This window comes from Accipiter gentilis, chromosome 12 (genome assembly GCF_929443795.1).
Source record: "Accipiter gentilis chromosome 12, bAccGen1.1, whole genome shotgun sequence".
In the NCBI taxonomy this organism is placed as follows: Eukaryota; Metazoa; Chordata; class Aves; order Accipitriformes; family Accipitridae; genus Astur; species Astur gentilis.
The window spans coordinates 25,775,206-25,793,556 of NC_064891.1; the positions used below are offsets into that span (position 1 = coordinate 25,775,206).

The 18,351-nt window shown below is 43.8% G+C and overlaps 1 protein-coding gene across 3 annotated transcripts in view; it reads right to left on the reverse strand.

Moving 5' to 3' along the window:
• AFF1 (ALF transcription elongation factor 1) overlaps positions 1-14,279 on the reverse strand; it is a 124,417-nt gene extending 110,138 nt beyond the window's left edge. For 2 of the 3 annotated variants that reach the window (XM_049815234.1, XM_049815231.1), the window contains exons 1-2: positions 14,249-14,279; positions 8,270-8,332 (exon numbers count right to left, since the gene is read on the reverse strand). In XM_049815234.1, coding sequence (XP_049671191.1) covers positions 8,270-8,304 — 35 coding nt within the window. In that variant the 5' untranslated portion in view covers positions 8,305-8,332; positions 14,249-14,279. The remainder of the gene's footprint in view (positions 1-8,269; positions 8,333-14,248) is intronic. The other variant, XM_049815232.1, reaches the window with a different exon arrangement.
• Positions 14,280-18,351: the final 4,072 nt, after the last annotated feature.

Sequence of the window (18,351 nt, forward strand, 5' to 3'; positions counted from 1 at the left end):
ACAAACCTCCATGTCATTATTCAACTTCTGTATTTCAGTGCTCATCTCACAAATGCCTATGAAACTCCCTGAGACAGTAAAAGAAAATCTAACCCTGCTTCACACTGCCAGGTGAGGACTGCCTACCACCAATTTCTTCAAAGCACACAGCAGAGACCTCTGCTGAGGCTCTGAAGAAATTGCAAACCTGTAAGGTAAATCAAAAGGGTGACCAAATAAAACTGAGACATAGAAATAGCTGCTAGCCTTTTTTTTAACATACCCCTTAAACAGATACACTGTGATGAAAAGTATGCTATTATTTTTGCAAAGGCAAGCACTCAAAAATTAAGAAATGTTAATATCACTGGCACCCAGGCAATGATGATACAGTCTTTCAAGACATGACCACGAACCACGTAGAAACCACTGTTAGTCCTCAGGACGACCCTATCCTGGGAGTGAAACACCCATTTACAGAAGAAAGGAAGTTAATGTTCATAACAAGCTCTTTGGGCCTTGTGCTGAAGCCTCTACCTCATTCCTCTCAGTCCACAGCTCAGATAGGCTTCTTGCAGCAGTAGCAGTGCTATGCTGAGCGGGTCATAGACACAGCCTTCTCAGAGCATCAGTGCCATGAAAAGGCACAGCGCTGGTCTGAGAGACCCCCACAGCGGTGACGCTATGCTACAGGCCCTGATATCTGGGGCTGTACCTGACAGAAAGGCTATTTTATTAGGCAGTATCCAAGCAACAAATGCAGCAGAAATCATTGTCTTTGCCACTAAATTATTACTTGAACCTTACTTAAATCATCTAAATCTTGATATACAGTATTCTTTACCTAACGGTCTCCTCCCTTCCCCCAATTTGTGTCACCCTGAATTTGGTTTAACAGTGAATTCAAATAAAAAGTAGATTAATATCAGCTGTTAAAAAAGATGAACAAAGTCACCATAACATCACAGAGTGACACTGTCACACAGTACGCTGTCACAGAGGAGTGTTTTGGATCACTTAAAGAATCACCATCAAAGGTATTAGCAAATGTGATTTTAACGTGGATTTGTAAAAGTGCGACTTAACAGAGTTCAACGGCAACGTTCACTCTATTACTAACTACGTGGAAAAAACATACAAAGGAAAATTGAGCTAGAATCAGTTTAGAATGATTTACACAGACACCAGAGATGCAAAAAAGAAAGGGAGACCCTCCTGATGAGTCACAAGGTTCAGAGTGGACCCCCTTGCTTTCTAAACTCCTTCTCAGAGAGGAGTCTACGTGTGGCTGGTCCAGACTTAGTCCCAGACTTGGTCAACAGTTTATGGCTAATGGAATTAGCTACATGGATTTCATTAGACATAAATTCAGCATGTTATCAGTCACTTACCGAGGACCTGTTGCAAATAAGGGGCCTCTCTGCCTTGGGTAAGGAAGAATCTCTTAGTCTCAGATAAGGGATCTCAAACCTTGACGTTAAAGCAGCACCTTCTTGTCCAGACATCTGGTGTTAGTTCACTCCGAAGTTCAAACACTAGGTTTCCCAAAGCAGAGTTTGAGGCATCTCAAAATCTCATAAAAAATAAACAATGTAATAGAGCGGTACAGCAGCAGGATCAGCTCGAGCTGGGTGCCTCCAGAGAGGGACACTGAACAAAGAAATCCCTGGGCAATTATACCCTTAAAAGACTATTCACCCACCCCTCGCGCACTGTTCACACGCCTTCCACACACCCTTTGGTCCAATAGTGATTCTGGTCTGGGATCTTCTGACTCTTTATTGGATTCCTTCACTGTCTCCAGACAGGCTGTTATCTTGTCTAGTTGCAGCTGCTGTTGACAGTTGTAGCCTCCTTATCTTCTGGTTTGTGCTGGCTCTGGAGGCCCTTGTTTTGCTTAAGTAGGTACAGGCTCAGTAAATCTAGGTGAAAGTTTACAGCTTGCGGCCTAAGACTTCAGCAAATCTAGCCACTCATGCTAAGTAAGTAAAGCCAAGCAAACAGCATACTAAATCACACTTTATAACTATTTAAAGCTTACTTACTTAAGCTAAACAACTAATATCTCTTAACCTTGAGAAGTGTCCCTGCTCAAGGGGAGAGCTGCCTGGCATACAGTCCAGTTGCCATACAGGGAGAATTCAAATTGGGCTCATCCAATGATCTGTCATTAGTAAAAGATCTCATTGCTTCAACGTGCAACCTTGAGAGGCATCCCAGCTCAAGGGGAGATCACCACCATGCAGCCATCCTGCCCAGCAGGGAGAGCTCAAAGAAGGCTCACTTAGGCTGTCATATTTATGGGATAAATTGCTTGGCTCATAGTCAAATTGCATACAATGGGGGAGGTATGCACAAGACTCCTTGTACCCACAGCTTGCTTTGTTCCTCGATAAATGATTCTTGGAAGAACCACCCTGCTATTCATGTGTTAATCTCATGATCAGTGTTCCAAGCACATATGCATCACTGCTCACTGAGCTCTGCTCCTTTGTGGGTTTCCTAGAGGAGTTCTTGGCCCAGCTACAGCTCAGGCATCTACCTCCTTTGGAACCTGTACCAAAATACTGATAGTTTGGTTAAGGGGGGGTTGAGTGCATCTGTCTCATACACACACCCCCTGAAAAGAACTTGTAAGTAAAATCAATACTCAAATTGTTCGAAACTCAGTGCAAAAATATCACACAGCACAGGTAGGGAATATCAAGATCCTGCCAACTACTGGAAGAGAGGAAAAACAGTATCAGAAATTGAAGCAGGAAAGGACTGGGAGACTAGGACACTAGGACTAGACTTCCCCTAGTGCTGCTCACAGTGATATAACAACATACTGCTGCTGAATCACAGGGCTTTTTTTGTTCTCCTTTCCTAGGAAGGTATCTTCAGAGAAAGAAAAGGCAAAGAACACTGGAAGTGTCATGTGTGGAAAATAGCATCTCAAGTTTGCTGAAAATGTAAAAGGAATTTCAAAACAAAAGCAAACTGAGCATTCTCTCTGTCAAAAATTTAACAAGGAAGATAATGAACTGAACAACAACATTGTATGACTTTCAGATTTTCTAAAACATCCCACCAATCCTACTTGCTGCGGTTTTCCAAACAGCCAAGGCAGGCAGGTGCCTGCTGTCTCCTAAAAGGGATCAGTAATAATTCCTGAGCTGTGCTGGCAGCCACTTTCCATTTTTAAGGGGGGGGGGGGGGGGGTGGGGGGGGGGGGGGCAGAGCATTGAACATCCCACCCAGAATAAAGCCTCAGAAATCCTGTGCCACAAACGTTTCACATGATGCAAATACCATTCTGATGCTTTTTTTGAAGTTTCAGACACACGACCAAGGGAATGGCCAAGAGGCCTTGTATTCCCCACCTCTGTTTTTTGGCTCACCAGCTGCTCTACGAACAAAATTATGCCATTTGTATTGGAAGATTTGATGAAAACTGGTAAGTTCCCGTAGAACATTTTGAGTCTGAAAAATCAGTGTTTCCCCGAAGAAAGCTTTCTGTCAGAATATATCCCATCAGCTGTAGACCCCCTCCCTTACATCTGTTTTCAAGATTAGCAGACTGCAGCTTTTCCCACCTGTTTTTTTTATTCACTGATCAGGGATACAAGTTTCCCCTTTTTCAGGTCCTTGTCTCTGAAAGACGTATTGCAAATGAAGGGAACTGTCTCCATTAAGTAAAACGCAAACAAAGCAAACCAATAATATAAGCTTTTCATACTCTTCATCTCATCATCAGCTCAGAAATGCACTCCTGAGGTGATGAGGATTACCAAAGTAATAAATGTAACAGCAAAAGTTTCCTACAGGTGATCATAATCCCATACATATTTAAACTATCTATGACCTTTTTGATTTTAGAAGATCCATTCTTAGCTACCTATGTTTTGAATGAGAATGGAGTTCTCCAGAGATGAAGCCTGTGATTTAAATACGGCATAGAAATGCAAATCGAACCAAAAAACAAAGGAAGGTGTGCAGGGAACCTGGATGACGTTGTTTCTTAATTTTGAATTCCTGAAAATGCCAGACTACTGACCTCAGGCATCAGTGGTAAAGCACAGGATGTGGGTACATTATTTGCATTTTATGTACACAGCACCATCTCGCCTGGCCATATACCTACCCATATCTGGACATGTTGACCAAAAGGAGGCTGAGATTTACAAGGGGAAAAAAAAAAGACTCAGAAGTTTCAAGCATGAAGGAACAACATTTTCAGATAAGGTGCAGATGCTGATACATTGCCAAAAACAGTACCTACAGCACCTACAAGAGGGTCTGGCACTCCTACAGAAGCAAGATTGGTATCTCTTTGCTCACCACTAACAATGCCTGCCATACCTGAGTGGTGGTTCAGTACTACTCAGTTCACACACCCACAGATTTTCAAAGTAATGACATGGTATTTTATCTCCAGCCTTGTTCATCTATTCAAATTATTCCTCCTGAAGCATCTGAAAGTTTTCCACATCTCCACACAGCTCAAGGAAGCCATTTTTTAAGTTAATAATTTTTTACCTGGTATGAAATTTAGTTGCTCCTGGGCCTTTTCTGTTATAATGCTATTTAAGGCGTTGGGTGGGCATGCATGGTGGTGGTATTATTAAAGAAATCTTTGCACATCTTTGTTTTCAAGAAGTGTTAAATAAAATAAAATAATCAACAAAGAAAAAAATGTTAACAACAGCAATCAGTACCTAGCTTTTGTTGCAAGATTCCAACAAATCTGAATGTTCAAAGGAGAACACAGCATCCTTTAACTCAGGAAAAAAATGCAATATGACATTATACTCATAAATGTATGATAATCCATTAAGTTTGTGGGACAAATCCCAGAAGCTTACAGTGAAAGAATTAATCAAGCATGGAGTACCAATGAAGAAGGAATAGATACCAAGCTGTATTAAAATCATTAAATACACAGCCAGTAAGCTTTCCTGAAATGTATTTGCTGGAAAGTAAAACATGTATTTGTTTATAGCCAGAAATAGGTAAAATTCATGCCCTTACCAGGCTTTTCAAAACATCTCATTGCACTGTACCACATCAGGTTTTTTAGACACACCCCCTTACTTTCAGTCTTCAAGAGTCACTGCTGTCCTTTAATTAAAATGTGTTCTTCCAGTTCTGTTGACAAGAAATCCCTCTTGCTAACTGCCATTTATTGCCACTGATGAGTCCTTCGCATTTGGAGGTGAAAAGAGTCATCTGGATATTGTGATTCCTGGCCTGAAGCAGACTTTTCATTTGCAAAGGGGACTTCTGCACCAGGTCAGAAGGCAAGGACCACACTCCATAAAGGCTCTGCTGCCTCAGACCGGCAGGACAATTCCTAACCTCTCAGTCCCACAAGCCTCCCCAGCTGTCAGCACCCTTCTTCCTTGCATCTCCTTGCTACCTCTACAGAAAACCAGAGGCCATATGTCTTCAGAGAGGATAATCCTTAAAGAGTTGCTTACATTCTGTCAATCCCAAACCCTACACAAGCCTGTCAAGGGCTTCATACTGTTGTGTCTTTCTCCAGCAGTATTCGAGGAACTAGCCATGCAACAAATACATACATTGCTACTGTAAAGCAGAGGTTACAGCTACAAAACATAGAATTTCAAGGGCTCCACATATTTGGAGGAAAGGAGATAAATTAATCTGATCCCCAAACTCCTGCCTCTAAAGTACAGTTGGAAAGCAAGCAAAATTCAGAAACCCATACATGCAAGCATACACAAAAAAACAGTTTAACAAGGTAAATTAAGCTGTGCGCTGTAAGCAATGGCAAGTCTGAAGAAGGCTGAGGCAGCAGAACTCTCTGTTGACCCTGATTCAGCAAAGCACTTGTCCATAGGCTTGCTTTATAGCACCTTCTTAAACTTAGCACTTTCCCGAACCAAAGCTGACTGCCAGCAGTACATCCTTGCTGGACGAATCATGCAAGGCACTTAGATTTCACCAGGTCTAACCCACACAGCATGGCTACAGTGTAGCTAGAAGAGCAGCAGGGCAAGGGAAAGAAACTAAGCTGAGTACAACACGGAAAAAAAAGGCAAGGAAGAATATAACCAAAAGAATATTTCAGCTTTAACAACAGAAGACTAAGTTGGATGCAGCCTTTTATGAAAGAAATTGCTCTACAGATGTTAGGAATCAAACATTTCTGAGAAAAGAGAGGAAAACAACCCTTTGTCCTTCAATATTTAAACTGAAGGAAACATTTAAAAAAGAAACCACCTTCTCCCAGGAACCAGACTGTACTAGAGGCTGCACCCTACTAGCTTTTGGCAGCCATCAGAAGCAATTTCCATCATCTTCCTTGGCATTACTCACTTATCACTCTGAATGCCTTAAAATGTTCCATAACCAGTATGAACTTTCACAAGCAGTTAAAAACAACAGAAAGAAGTTTATAGTCCTTGTTGGCTTTGGCACTGGAGCTGTCAGAAACCACACTGTGAAGAGTGTTAAATATCCTGATTTATATTCCAATTGAATCAAGATAACATCTACGTACAGAACACAATGTACCCTCCAGATTCACTACAGCTGTCAGATTCATTTTGTGGCGATCCAATCCCTAGATGAGGCAGAGAGGTATGTAGGACACTGAGCAAGCAAATGCCTGTGATTTTGGTTTGCTTTTTGATCAGGCTACTATACACAGTATTCCAACCAGAATCCATCCAGAAACAGATTATTTTTTTTTTTAAACTCCATTCCTTCCCTTGTATTGCCAAAAAAAAAAGAAATTATGAAGTTAGATGTACTTTGGAGAGTGATAGCAGAGGAGGTACAGTAGAGAGTTTGGGTGTCTTTGCAATATCTCTGTCCAACCACGCCTCTCCCCTTAATGTGATTGTGTAGTGATCACTGTCCTTTTGTGCCTCAGGATGGCATGTACAATAGCAGAAAAGAACAGTGACCTGTGGTATGAGGATGAAGCATACTGGCAGTTGTAAAGAGCTAAATGAGAGAGAAATGGGAACTGCAGAAAACTGACCCCCTTGGGCGGGGGGGGGGGGGGGGGGGGGGGGGCGGGAACAGGGGGAAATCAATTTTGCAAATTAGGTGTCTAAGTGTAAAAACCCTCATTGCCCAAAATTCCAAAGGTGTGTACTTGTGTCATGGTTTAACCCCAGCCAGCAATTAAGCACCATGCAGCTGCTCACTCACTTCCCCCCCACCCAGTGGGACTGGGGAAAGAATCAGAAGGAAAAAGCTAAAACTCGTGGGTTGAGATAGGAACAGTTTAATAGAACAGAAAGGAAGAAAATAATAGTGATAACAATAAAATGACAATAATAGTAAAATGATTGGAACATACAAAACAAGTGATGCACAATTCAGTTGCTTGCTGACCAATGCCCACTTTGTTCCTAAGAAGCAATCCACCCCAAACCAACTCCTAGTTTATATACTAGGCATGACATCACATGGTATGGAATATCCCTTTGGCCAGTTTGGGTCAGCTGTCCTGGCTGTGTCCCCTCACAACTTCTTGTGCCCCTCCAGCCTTCTTGCTGGCTGGGCGCGAGAAGCTGAAAAGTCCTTGACTTAGTATAAACAGTACTTAGCAACAACTGAAAACATCAGTGTGTTATCAACACTGTTTTCACGCTGAATCCAAACCATAACACTATATCAGCTACTAGAAAGAAAATTCACTCTATCCCAGCCAAAACCAGGACAACCTGCAAGACTCAGAGCCCTGAGTCAGGTCTGGATTCCCCTTCTCAATTCAAATGCATTAAGAGTACAGAAATGCTTGTTTAAGGGCTGGATTGCCTCACGCAGATCACTGGGATGGCAATGTTGCCCCCAGCTACACTGAGGCTTCGAACAGGACAGGATATGAAGCAACAGGGCTGGCACACTAGAGATCAAGGCATGATGTGCTGTAAGCAAACACCTGAACTCCATGTGATGAGTAGAGTTTCCATAGGACGAGGGGCCACTCTCACCAGTGAGAATCATATAGCTTGGAAAAGACCCTTAAGATCATCAAGTCCAAGCATTAACCTAACACTGCCAAGTCCACCACCAAACCACGTCCCTAAGCGACGCGTCTACATGAGAGTCCCATTGCGACCCAGTGTCAAACACTGTTCATTTCACAACAGATTGAAGTTAAAAAAGGCATCAATTCTTTGATAAAAGAGCATGTTAGATTTGAAACTCCTCCTCTCCCACTCAGTCATTATGATTCTTGCACTGAGGGTGGGATTATTTTTTTTAAACCACCTCAAGATTTGCCAGAGCACCTGGGAAGACAGGATTACATCAAATTAATTCCTACCCATTGTTGCTGCTCTGGTTGTCTGTAGGTTCCATTATGATGTTTCCATTTGAGTCAGCTCATCTGGAAGAGAAAAAACAGATATTCAATATCTCTTTTACAAAACAACAGCACATTGTACTCAGTAGATGCCACCCAAGCTTTGTTTCAACAGTCACAAAGACCAACCGAAGAACACCCTTCCTCAGAGTAAGCAGAGGGGAAAAGAGGGAATGTTGAACAAGCAAACATGAAAAATCTTCAGTTTCCAAAGTAGCAAGTCATTACAGTATAGCGATGTCTAGAATGTTTGTTACAGCAAACAAAAAATGAAATAAAAATGTTTATTTCCTTTGTCTGTGTGCGTCTGTGCGCACACTCTGCATTTAGGTTTGTGTGTTATATCCGAAATCTCCATTTTAAATTAACTCTCCAAAATAATTTTGCACTGCAAAATTAAAAAGATACACAATACTCACCCCCAACACTCTGCCACAGACGTTTTCAGAGTTGCATGAATCCCTCAATTCTCCCTAGCAGTCTAAATCATCTTTCAATTACATTCAAGATGATGGCGTGAAATACTACACAACAGGAAGGTTAGATGAGTAAGAAATCTATTTTTTAGGTGAATTTTGGCTGTTCACTAGGTTGACAGCTTTCTCCACAATCCTCAATACTGATAGGCTGAGGCACAATCTCTGCATCAAACACACAGTTCAAGAAACTGAGCTCTGAAAAAGCTTGTAAATGCTGGGAATGCTCCTGTAAACACTTCTGTTGGTTTCAAAGAGACCTGTTAGAGCCACCAACACTCATCATAATGAGTGTTTGCAGAAACTGGCCTTAACCGTCTAGGAACAACAAAATACATTTAGTAATCATCTGTCTGGAACAGCAAGACAGCAGGAGCCGCCATGTGACATCGGCTCTCACAGCAGGTTTTTCAAAGGACTAGCAGCTACCTAATCCAGCACCTGTACCAATCTCTGCTGAGCTCTTCAGCATTCAAAACAGGGAGCTAAACTACAGCTGGCTAAGTACCTGCTTACAGCAGGGAGACTGGGCTGAGATCTCCAGGGACATGCTACACACAGAGCGTGGGATGTCCGACTGGCAGTTATTGCAGTACTCCTGAACACATACATTCCAAACACATGGATCCTATGTAGCTAAGAATCGGAGAACCAAGATGACCATTTTCCCCTTCCCCCAACAGTGATGCTGCATTTCAGGTTGTCTCTTAAAGAGAACTACAGGCTTGGCCAAGAGCATGACAAACAAGGCTATTGCACAGGCTCCAGGATATTCAGTTCAATTTTAAGAATAAATATGCCACCAGGGCACTCCCTTCAGAAAACCAAATAGCCCTCTGATGAATGGGAACGTTTGTGGAAAGGGGAAGGAGAGAAGAGAAAAAAACAAGCATGAAAAATAGAGCTATAGATTAAAAGGTAACACTGGATAAAAATTCAAAGCAGCAGCATTCAGGAAGCAAGGAGGAAACAGAAGGGGAAGGATGTTGCAGCAATTAGTACTGCAAGAGAAAGAGTCCCTCATGTCAGTGTAACAGCAGGTCCACCTAGCAGGGCCCTCAAAGACAGCTAAGGTTCAGCCACTACATAACTGGCGTGATTTTGGCTGATCACAGGAAAAAAAAAGAAAAAAAAAAAAATCCCCTTGCTTACATCCACACAAAAGAGATCAACTCAGAGCATACCCTCACACAAAGCTCTTTGCTCACTCTATGTCGAACACCTATTTCTCACCCTCTCCTGTCTGCCCCAAACTTATCTTTAGTTCACAGTGGTGCAGGCAAAGCAAAGCCTGTGCAGACCTCATGGCATCAAAATAGTTTTCATCATGCCTGCCACATAGGTTTTGCCCTGCGCAGCTAAGATGTGGCCTACAAGGACTTGTGAAGAAAAGAAACAAGCCTGGAAACACAAAGACACAATAAGTGCCAGATCACCTCAGCAGAAGCGTAAAACTCCAACAGGAAGAAATATGACTGAAAATGTTTACATTTCAATCTGTGACATTCATTTGCAGCATCTCACACTCCTGAGGGAGCAAAATGATTTATGGCTGGGGGGCAGACTACAGTAGCATTATGTGAAGCCTTGGGAACCCACCTACAGTAACTGATATTAAACAGGAGCACAGATGCTTTGATGATTAGATGAAGTATCTGACCTCTAGGTCATGGTTTTAATCCCACCTAAGATACCATCAGATAATCATTCTGCAAGTCACAGAAAGACACAGGACACTAAAGATGGGAATCCTGTCAGGCACCCACCTCAACCTGCAGCTAGGAAGACTAAGAGACACACATACTAAGTTTAGAGTACAGATCTGAAAGCAAACAAACCCTTATTATTTGTTCCCTCCTAAGAATCATGAAAACCATAACCTTTGCTGGTAAATAAACAGCCTTAAAAGAACAAGTGGCCCACTTGAATTTAAAAACAAACTTAGGTGGGAGAAGCAGGAAGCACATATGGAAGAAGTCATTCCAACTTTTTTTCAACTTTTTTAATTTTTTTAATTTAATTCTACATTCCTGGTCTTCAAATGTTCAGAGGACTTTCCTCAGCCAATGCACATTGTAACGACATAGGCAGATAAAAATGCATGCACACATTTGACTAAACAGGGTGGTGGGGAAGCCTTCTCTGTGACCAACTTGTCCTTAACACTGCTATGAAGCATGTGAGCCTCCAGGAATAAAATCTAGGTTTCACTAAACAATCTACAAGTTTTGCGAATGCCTTTGACAGGGCCAGATTTTCAACCATAATGACGTAGCATGGACTTGAGGTTGCATGGGCATTATTAATCTGACATATTTTAAAAAGTTACAATTGCTTTTGCTTTTATTTTCTGCAACCAAGCTATCTTTATAAACATAAGCTTTTCTTTCTGATGTCAATTAGCCTAGCTGGCTAATTTAGTCAGGATGCCTTTTCTTGTTCCAAAAGCAACTGTTCTGTTATTAACAGTGCTTTTTGCTCAAAAAGCTTAAAATAGTTTTTTCCTTCACTCATTTTCAGTGATATGTGTTGCTTCTTGCCCTGCAGCTCCCCCCCCCCCCCCCCCCCCCCCCCGATGTTTCAGTAACTCTAGGATGCCAAGGTTTTTCTTCTGAGTCAGTCAGGAAGCACCCTTACAAAAGACTGGTGGAAATCAGTTTTTAGATATGAAAAATGCTAACCATTTTTTGTAAAGCTTGTTTCTTTAGTGGGTTTGTTTGTTTGTTTCATTCTTCGATAATTTCAGATTGAAAACAGAAATTAATGCCTATGTGCATTTATACAGACTGCTAACTTGTCCTCCAAAAATGTTGCTAGTATCAGTCATGCAAAAATGAGGCAACGCAAAAGGAGACAGACTGAGTTTGCTGTATGGGAAAAGGTCACATTTTTATTATTTGCTTTACTGAAGTCTTAGAAATAGCAATTCTAACACTACTTAGGATACGTCATAACTCTTAAATAAGAAAGAGGAAAGATTAGCACTACACATAAGAGTATATGCAAAAATACTATAAATAAAGCCCTAATGGCACCTGGATGAGACAAAATCACCCTGCCTCTGTGGCCACATTGCATGAGGAGACAGTGCACCACCTCCTGGCCATGAGATACAGCTCATAATCCAGCTGCACCATACCCTAGTGAGCCAAACTCTGTTTTACGCACTTGGGTACAGATTAATCAAGATGTTAGCCAAAACTGAGGAAGTGGAGAGCTGCCGGGGGAAGAAACTGTCCACATCTGCTCCTAACCCCAGGCGAGCCAACAATGCCTCCTAATCCATGGGGCTGAGGGCAGCTGGGTGCTAATTACTCCAATGCTAACACCTGAGCTGCATACCACAGCAAAACAGCCATCAGAAACTCAAGACCAAGCAGTTTCTGTTCCAAAGACTCTCCCCAAAGTCATGAAAAAATAAGATAGTGAGAAGCTTCTAGATTCCTCATCACAACCTAACCAAGATATAAGACTGCTTTGTGACTGGCTAGATCAAGAGCATTAAACACCACCTTTTTAACAAAAACCATGCCAGCATTGCCTTTAAAAGAAAAGCCTGCCTAAGTTAAAGATACAGTCCAATGGGGAGATAGAACAAGCGTACCTTGCGTGTCTTCAATAGGCAAGACAGACATGGGTTCAAGGATTTAGCTGTGGAAGGTAATTTTATGTACTGAGAGGTGACAGATATGCTCATAAACTGACTCTGCAGGAGCTCAGACTTTTATGAAAGGAAGGCAATGTAGTTCTGCCAGCTGCGGAATTTACAAATGCATTGCAAAGCTGGTGGATGCAGGTGGACGTCTTAGCTGAATATTGGGTTAAGTTTGCCACCAGTAAGTAATTTTCTACCAATCTACCAGAAAAAGTATCCAAATTTAATGTTATTTTGTATTTCCCATCAAACTGTCCGGAAGCAAGTAAACCATAGATATAGTACAATGGCTTAAAATTTACTAATAACGAAAAGTCGGGGGAGATGCACATGTACCTACCTTATCATCTAAAATAGATTTGAACACTGCAACTAGTATTCATGAACAGAAGAAAGGGTTAGAGCTGAGTCTGGAAAGCTCCAGCTCTATGCCTCAGGAATTGCAAAATTCCTACTCCTGAGGGGTAGCAGGAGTAATTTATTTCACGGCTTTACCCTTGGATAGGCCATCTGCAGCTGCCAGTTTTCTACTGCTGCCAATTACTCCTTTCTACTTCACATTTATTGCAAAAAGAAGCGTAAGGCTAGTTGTTGGTAAAGAAGCCAAACTCTTCATAATCACTGTTTCTCGTTTTTAAAAAGCTATTGTCATAGGCAGCCACAGCATACAATGGGGATGAAAACAGGCACCCAAGTGGCCCTTACCTGAATTTTTACAAGTTTCTTACAGTGCTGTATTTGGAAAAAGTGATTTCCGTATCCCTTAGCTCAACGTATTTGTATTCCTCTTCTTTCTGCCTTTCTCCATCAAGCCACAGGCAAACAGCTGCTCTGATGGAACACATACGCTGCTTGGAAAGTTAAATCTTATGTCCCCATCTCAAGAATTTCCCTTCAACACTGTTATTACTAATATAGATGTGATATTATTATAGGTAAAACTCGATGTATTTGCCTACATAAAGTTATTTGAAGGTACATCTCAATGACCAGTCGCAGAAGAATTTGTATTATTGCAACTAAAAAAAAAAAAAAAAAAAAAACCCAAACCACCACTAGTTTTGACTTCACTTCTCCAATTTGGGTTTTTCCACCTAGGCTTTACCATCCTCCTCTGGAGTCCCAGAGTGCTACAGCTCAACCGTAAGACTGACCCGTGCCCGAGTGAGTGAGAACAGCGGTATTACTCACCCGAGTTAAAAACCACCCAGGATAAAGCTCCTTGCCCAAGCAGACTAGTAAGACCCCACTCGGACAGCGGGTGGAGGCGGGGGGGGGGGCGATCAGGCAGAAAAGGCTGTGCGCAGCAGTCCAGGAAAATTGCCGGGGAACCGGGATACAACCACCCCGGCGACACCCGGCTTATTTTGGAGGAAGGCGTTTCCAGTTACCACCTCGCTCACCCGAAGCGATGCCGCGCTCCTTCCAATGCCCGACCCCCACTTTTCCGTCTCCCAACGCAGCGACTTCCAGCCGCCAGGGACCGCGCTCCCGCGCGCCGTAGCGTTGCAACGCCCGTCAAGATGCCGCAAGCGCTCGCGCAGGCGGTTGCAAACCGCCCCGACCCCCGCCCGGGCACCGCCCGCTCCGCGCAGCACCCGCGCGACGGCCCCATCCAGACACCGACGGCCCCGCCGCTCCGGCCTCTCCCTCCCGCCGGCACCGGCCGCTCCTTCTCCGCGGGTAGTCCCCGGCAGCGGCAGTGCGCCGGGGCCGGCAAGGGAAGAAGCCGCCCCCGCCCCCGCCGCCGCCGACCCTCCCCCCCCCCCCCCACCACCACCACCACCACCTCAGCTCGCCTCGCCTCACCTCCGCCGCATCGCTGCCGGCCGGGCTCCGCGGCAGCCGTCCCCGCTCGCGCTCCGCCCCCCCGACCTGTTGCGCGGAGCCCTGGGGCCGCCCCTTTGCCGCCGCCGCCGCAGCAGCAGCAGCAGCAGCGCGGCCGCCGCCGCAAGGTGAGCGGCGCCCGGGCCGCCCCCCGCCCGCTCCGCCGGGGGATTCCGGGCGCGCCCGAAGGGTTCCGGAAGGAGCCGAAGGGCGGCGGTGGCGGAGGTCTCCGCGGTTCGCGTCCGCCTGCCCGGCCGGGCCGAGTGCGGGCGGTGCCGGGGCGAGCGATTTCGGGCGCTCTCGCCGCCCCCGCGTTGCGTCTCGTTGACACCTGCATGAAGAACGGCACAAAATCCAAGGGAACAGCGGAGACTAAACCCGAACGACTGTGCCGAAATAAAGGTCCCGACCTATAGACCCGCTCGGGGTTCGGAAAGGCCAATTTCACAAATTGCCCTGCGGCTCTAGCCATTTGACACTGAGGTTGACGCAAAAAAAAAAAAAAAAAAAAAAAAAAGTTTCTTTCCTGAAGGGAAATGGGTGCAGGCTGATTTTCTGTCCCAGAACAATGCGATCCACACGGTATCTCACTTTGCAGCTACCTTGATGGGTGATCGCCTCCCAGGGAGCACCACTGCGGGCTGAACCCTCAGGCACTGCCGGTTTCGCCGGACTCACAGGGAGCTCTGCGCTTTACCAGGACTCCTAATCAGCTCCCAACCCACTGAAGTTGATGGTACCTGCTTAAGGGCATTGCTTAGTAAAAGCACGGAGGAGCTACTGTAGGTCTTATCACGGAAGAGGGTGCAAGGAGTTGCTCTGTCCACAGCTATGATTGTCTTCTCTCAACCGTCTCTTTTTCAGCAGTGTGACCTTTTAAGACCAGAAAGGAGCCTGCTGTGCACTGCCAGTACCATCCCCCTTTACTACACTATCAATGGGCTACAAAATAAAAGTTATAGCTCAGAAACATGTTACCTAGCTAAGAAATAAACCAAGAAGAGGGGGGAGGACATGCTGTCCTCCCTGGGAAGATAGGTGTACTTGGGAGGGAAATAAAATGTCCCTTGGCATTGCTCTTTCACGTCATTGTAGGGTCAGGCAGCAGGGCCCGCCGCGGAGTGCAAGGGCTGCTGGACGCCTAGATCCTCCTCTGCCTCAAGGACTACCTAATACTTACATTAAAGGCGCAGGCATGCAAACCTTACCTAAACAAACTCTCCAATTAGCTAGTAAATTTTCATACACACAAGCAAAATGCAATGAAGCTACTGTATCAAAAGACGTGCTTTCCTATCGTCACACAAGTATGTGTGCAAGACACGTGAGTTCTTGTCTTGTATTTCTGCTCAAACTCTAGAAGCAAATGAGGAAGATCTTCTTCTCAAATATGTTGTGCATTCCTAAGGAGTTCATTAGCATAGGAAGCAAAACAGTAGCAACAGAAACACTGGGAGAGCCAACTGACTGAGAAACCTCTTGGCCATAAATATTCTCTTAACATCTTCCCCTTTTTTTTTTTTCTTTTCTTAACAAGCAATGAAACATTTTCACCACATGAAGTCATGTCAGACTACGAGAGAACTCCTTCAACACACACATACACAGGCTGAGAGAAGTTCATAAAAGCTGTGCCAGATCCTGCAGATAGTTCTTTGGATGTATACGCTTCCTGCACGCAGAAGAAACCTCACCAGAGAAACCACTTCCACAACACTCTGCTTCACACAGCTTCCTGTAGGCCCTCTTGATTTACTGAACAGGCCAAGCCAGTAACAGAACAGCATGTGAAATTTATCTCATCACAGAGCTTGCAGTAAACTTACCTCAGGCTAGAAAACACCAGATGAAGGCATTGACCAGTGCCTAGGCCCTTGGCTCCTGCAGTCTAGTAATTATGAGCAAAGACCGACTTTCAGGATATACAATAGCAAAACGACACCATGAGGTCTTACAGCTAGGAAGACAACACATAACACAATCTTTGTTTCAGTAGAGAAGTATTTTTTTAGCAGAAATTATTTCCTAGCAACAGTAACTATTTTAGTGGCAGCTATTAGTTCAGAATGTATGGAAAAGCAGGAAAATAAGTAGTTCATTTAGTAACATCTGTGTATCCTAGGTCGTTCCAAGTCTAAATTCAGACTCATAGGAATTAAAATGCGAGTTTACTGCTAGTCAGTGTCTCAAAGCTGCTTTTTTTCCAACTGTATTTAAATATTGATTGTATAAGACTCTTTCTTCATTTTAAGTTCAAATTTGAAGTGTCAGCAGATTGTCTAACAGGACTGCTAGCTAGAACAGGTGCATAATTTTGGGAACACATTTTAATTGTCCTAACTCTGAGGCTTGAGGTAAGAAGGAAAAAAGGACAGATGTGCTCCACATCGTAAAGCTTTGAAATGCCTTCTATTTCTAAGAGTTTTACAGAAATGCGGTGACTAGTGTGTGCGCTGTCTGCATGCTGGTTTGCTACGCCTGATGCATTGCAACTGCTGCATCAGCTCATGCCAGTCCTCTTCCTGATCTTGTTTCAATTGCTTGTTGGGGGCAGCTGGTTCAGAGGAAACTTCAAGAAATCCTCAAAAAGCTATTTTTAGAATCGATAACTGCCCCAGTGGTAGCGCTACTTCCTAACCACGTGCTAGCCCTTGGCCTCTGCTTTGATACACTTCTGCTCCGCTGGGTGTTGAACTTGGCTGAACTTGCTCACACTAGGCACACAACTGTACAGAGAAAGATGCTTCCAAGTTGGCAACCCAAGTTAAAGGTGCAGTTTTATGGTGGAGATGTGTTCTTGCTGCCAAAATTCAGAGCTCCAGAAATCTTTTTTTGTCTGCTCTTCCCCTAACAAAGAAATATCATGCACACGACACAGAATTTGTACTTGGCCAGGCTACTCACTACATGGCAGACACCTAGGATTACAACACAAAACTATCGCTACAGAGCACTCAAACAAGAGGGATTACATGGCTATCCTACTCCTCAGAGAGACTTATGTTTAAAGCTGAATCAGCAGCAAGCCCTCCTGGAACCTTACCCTCCTTACCTTATTCCTCCACTTGGAATTAATTTGACACACTGCAGTCTGTTAATAATAATTAAAAAAAAAAAAAAATCCATAAAAATGGCCTTACCCGCAATTTGCATGGTGAGGTGACTTCTTGCAGAGAAAAAAAGATTCAAAGCATCCAGCCTGCAGAGCAAAGTAGTAAGAATCTGGAGTTAAAGATGCAGTAGCATTTTTCTCTCCTAAAAAAGGAGGTAAAAGAAATCCAGGACTGCCAGAAGAACAGCAAAGAGTCACCAAGTTCAGTGTCCCTTATCCTCTGTATTTTAGGCAGAGATCCAGGTCAAAGGTAGTGTCTGTGTTTTCTGTGAATGACAACTAAAGGACGGCACTGCAAAGCTAAGGCTATGAGCATTTCCCAAGCCGCTTGTAAAAGGAATATTCAAGAGGATATATACAGCTGAACTTGTGGATGTTACGTTTACAGCTTCTGAAATCTTCCAGAAGTTAATGCTGAACTGTTCTGGGGACAGGTCACAATTTTACCATACGTCTAAGAAACACAGCTGAAAATTTCAGTAGGCAAATCCACCAAACCCAGCATTTATGACTGGTTTTGAGGCCTTAATTTTCAAGTGAGCTGCATGATTCTGATAGACAGGTGGATGATGGCATGACTTTTAAGGGGTGTACTGATAAAAGTGCTTCACATGGCACAATAAGGTAATTAAGCCTTTTCAAGTCCTTGTATTCCCCAGTTACCTGATCCTTTCCACTTCTTCTCATGACATCAAATTTCATCCTTTTCCCTATTCCCTACAAGAATGGAAACCAAGAAACCCAAGTTCCTTCATCCTGCTAGCTTTCAACCCTGCAGGCAGCTGCTTTGGTGCCATACCCACTATGCTGCCCATAGCAATTAATCCTGTGATAATACAAGCCAAGATAATGGACAACTGTAGATGGTCTTTCTTGAGGGTTCATACCAGATTGTCCATGACCAAATACAGACTGCCTGACCTTGAAATTGTAGGTGCTGCCCTGGCTGCACACCTATCTCCTGGGTTCCTGT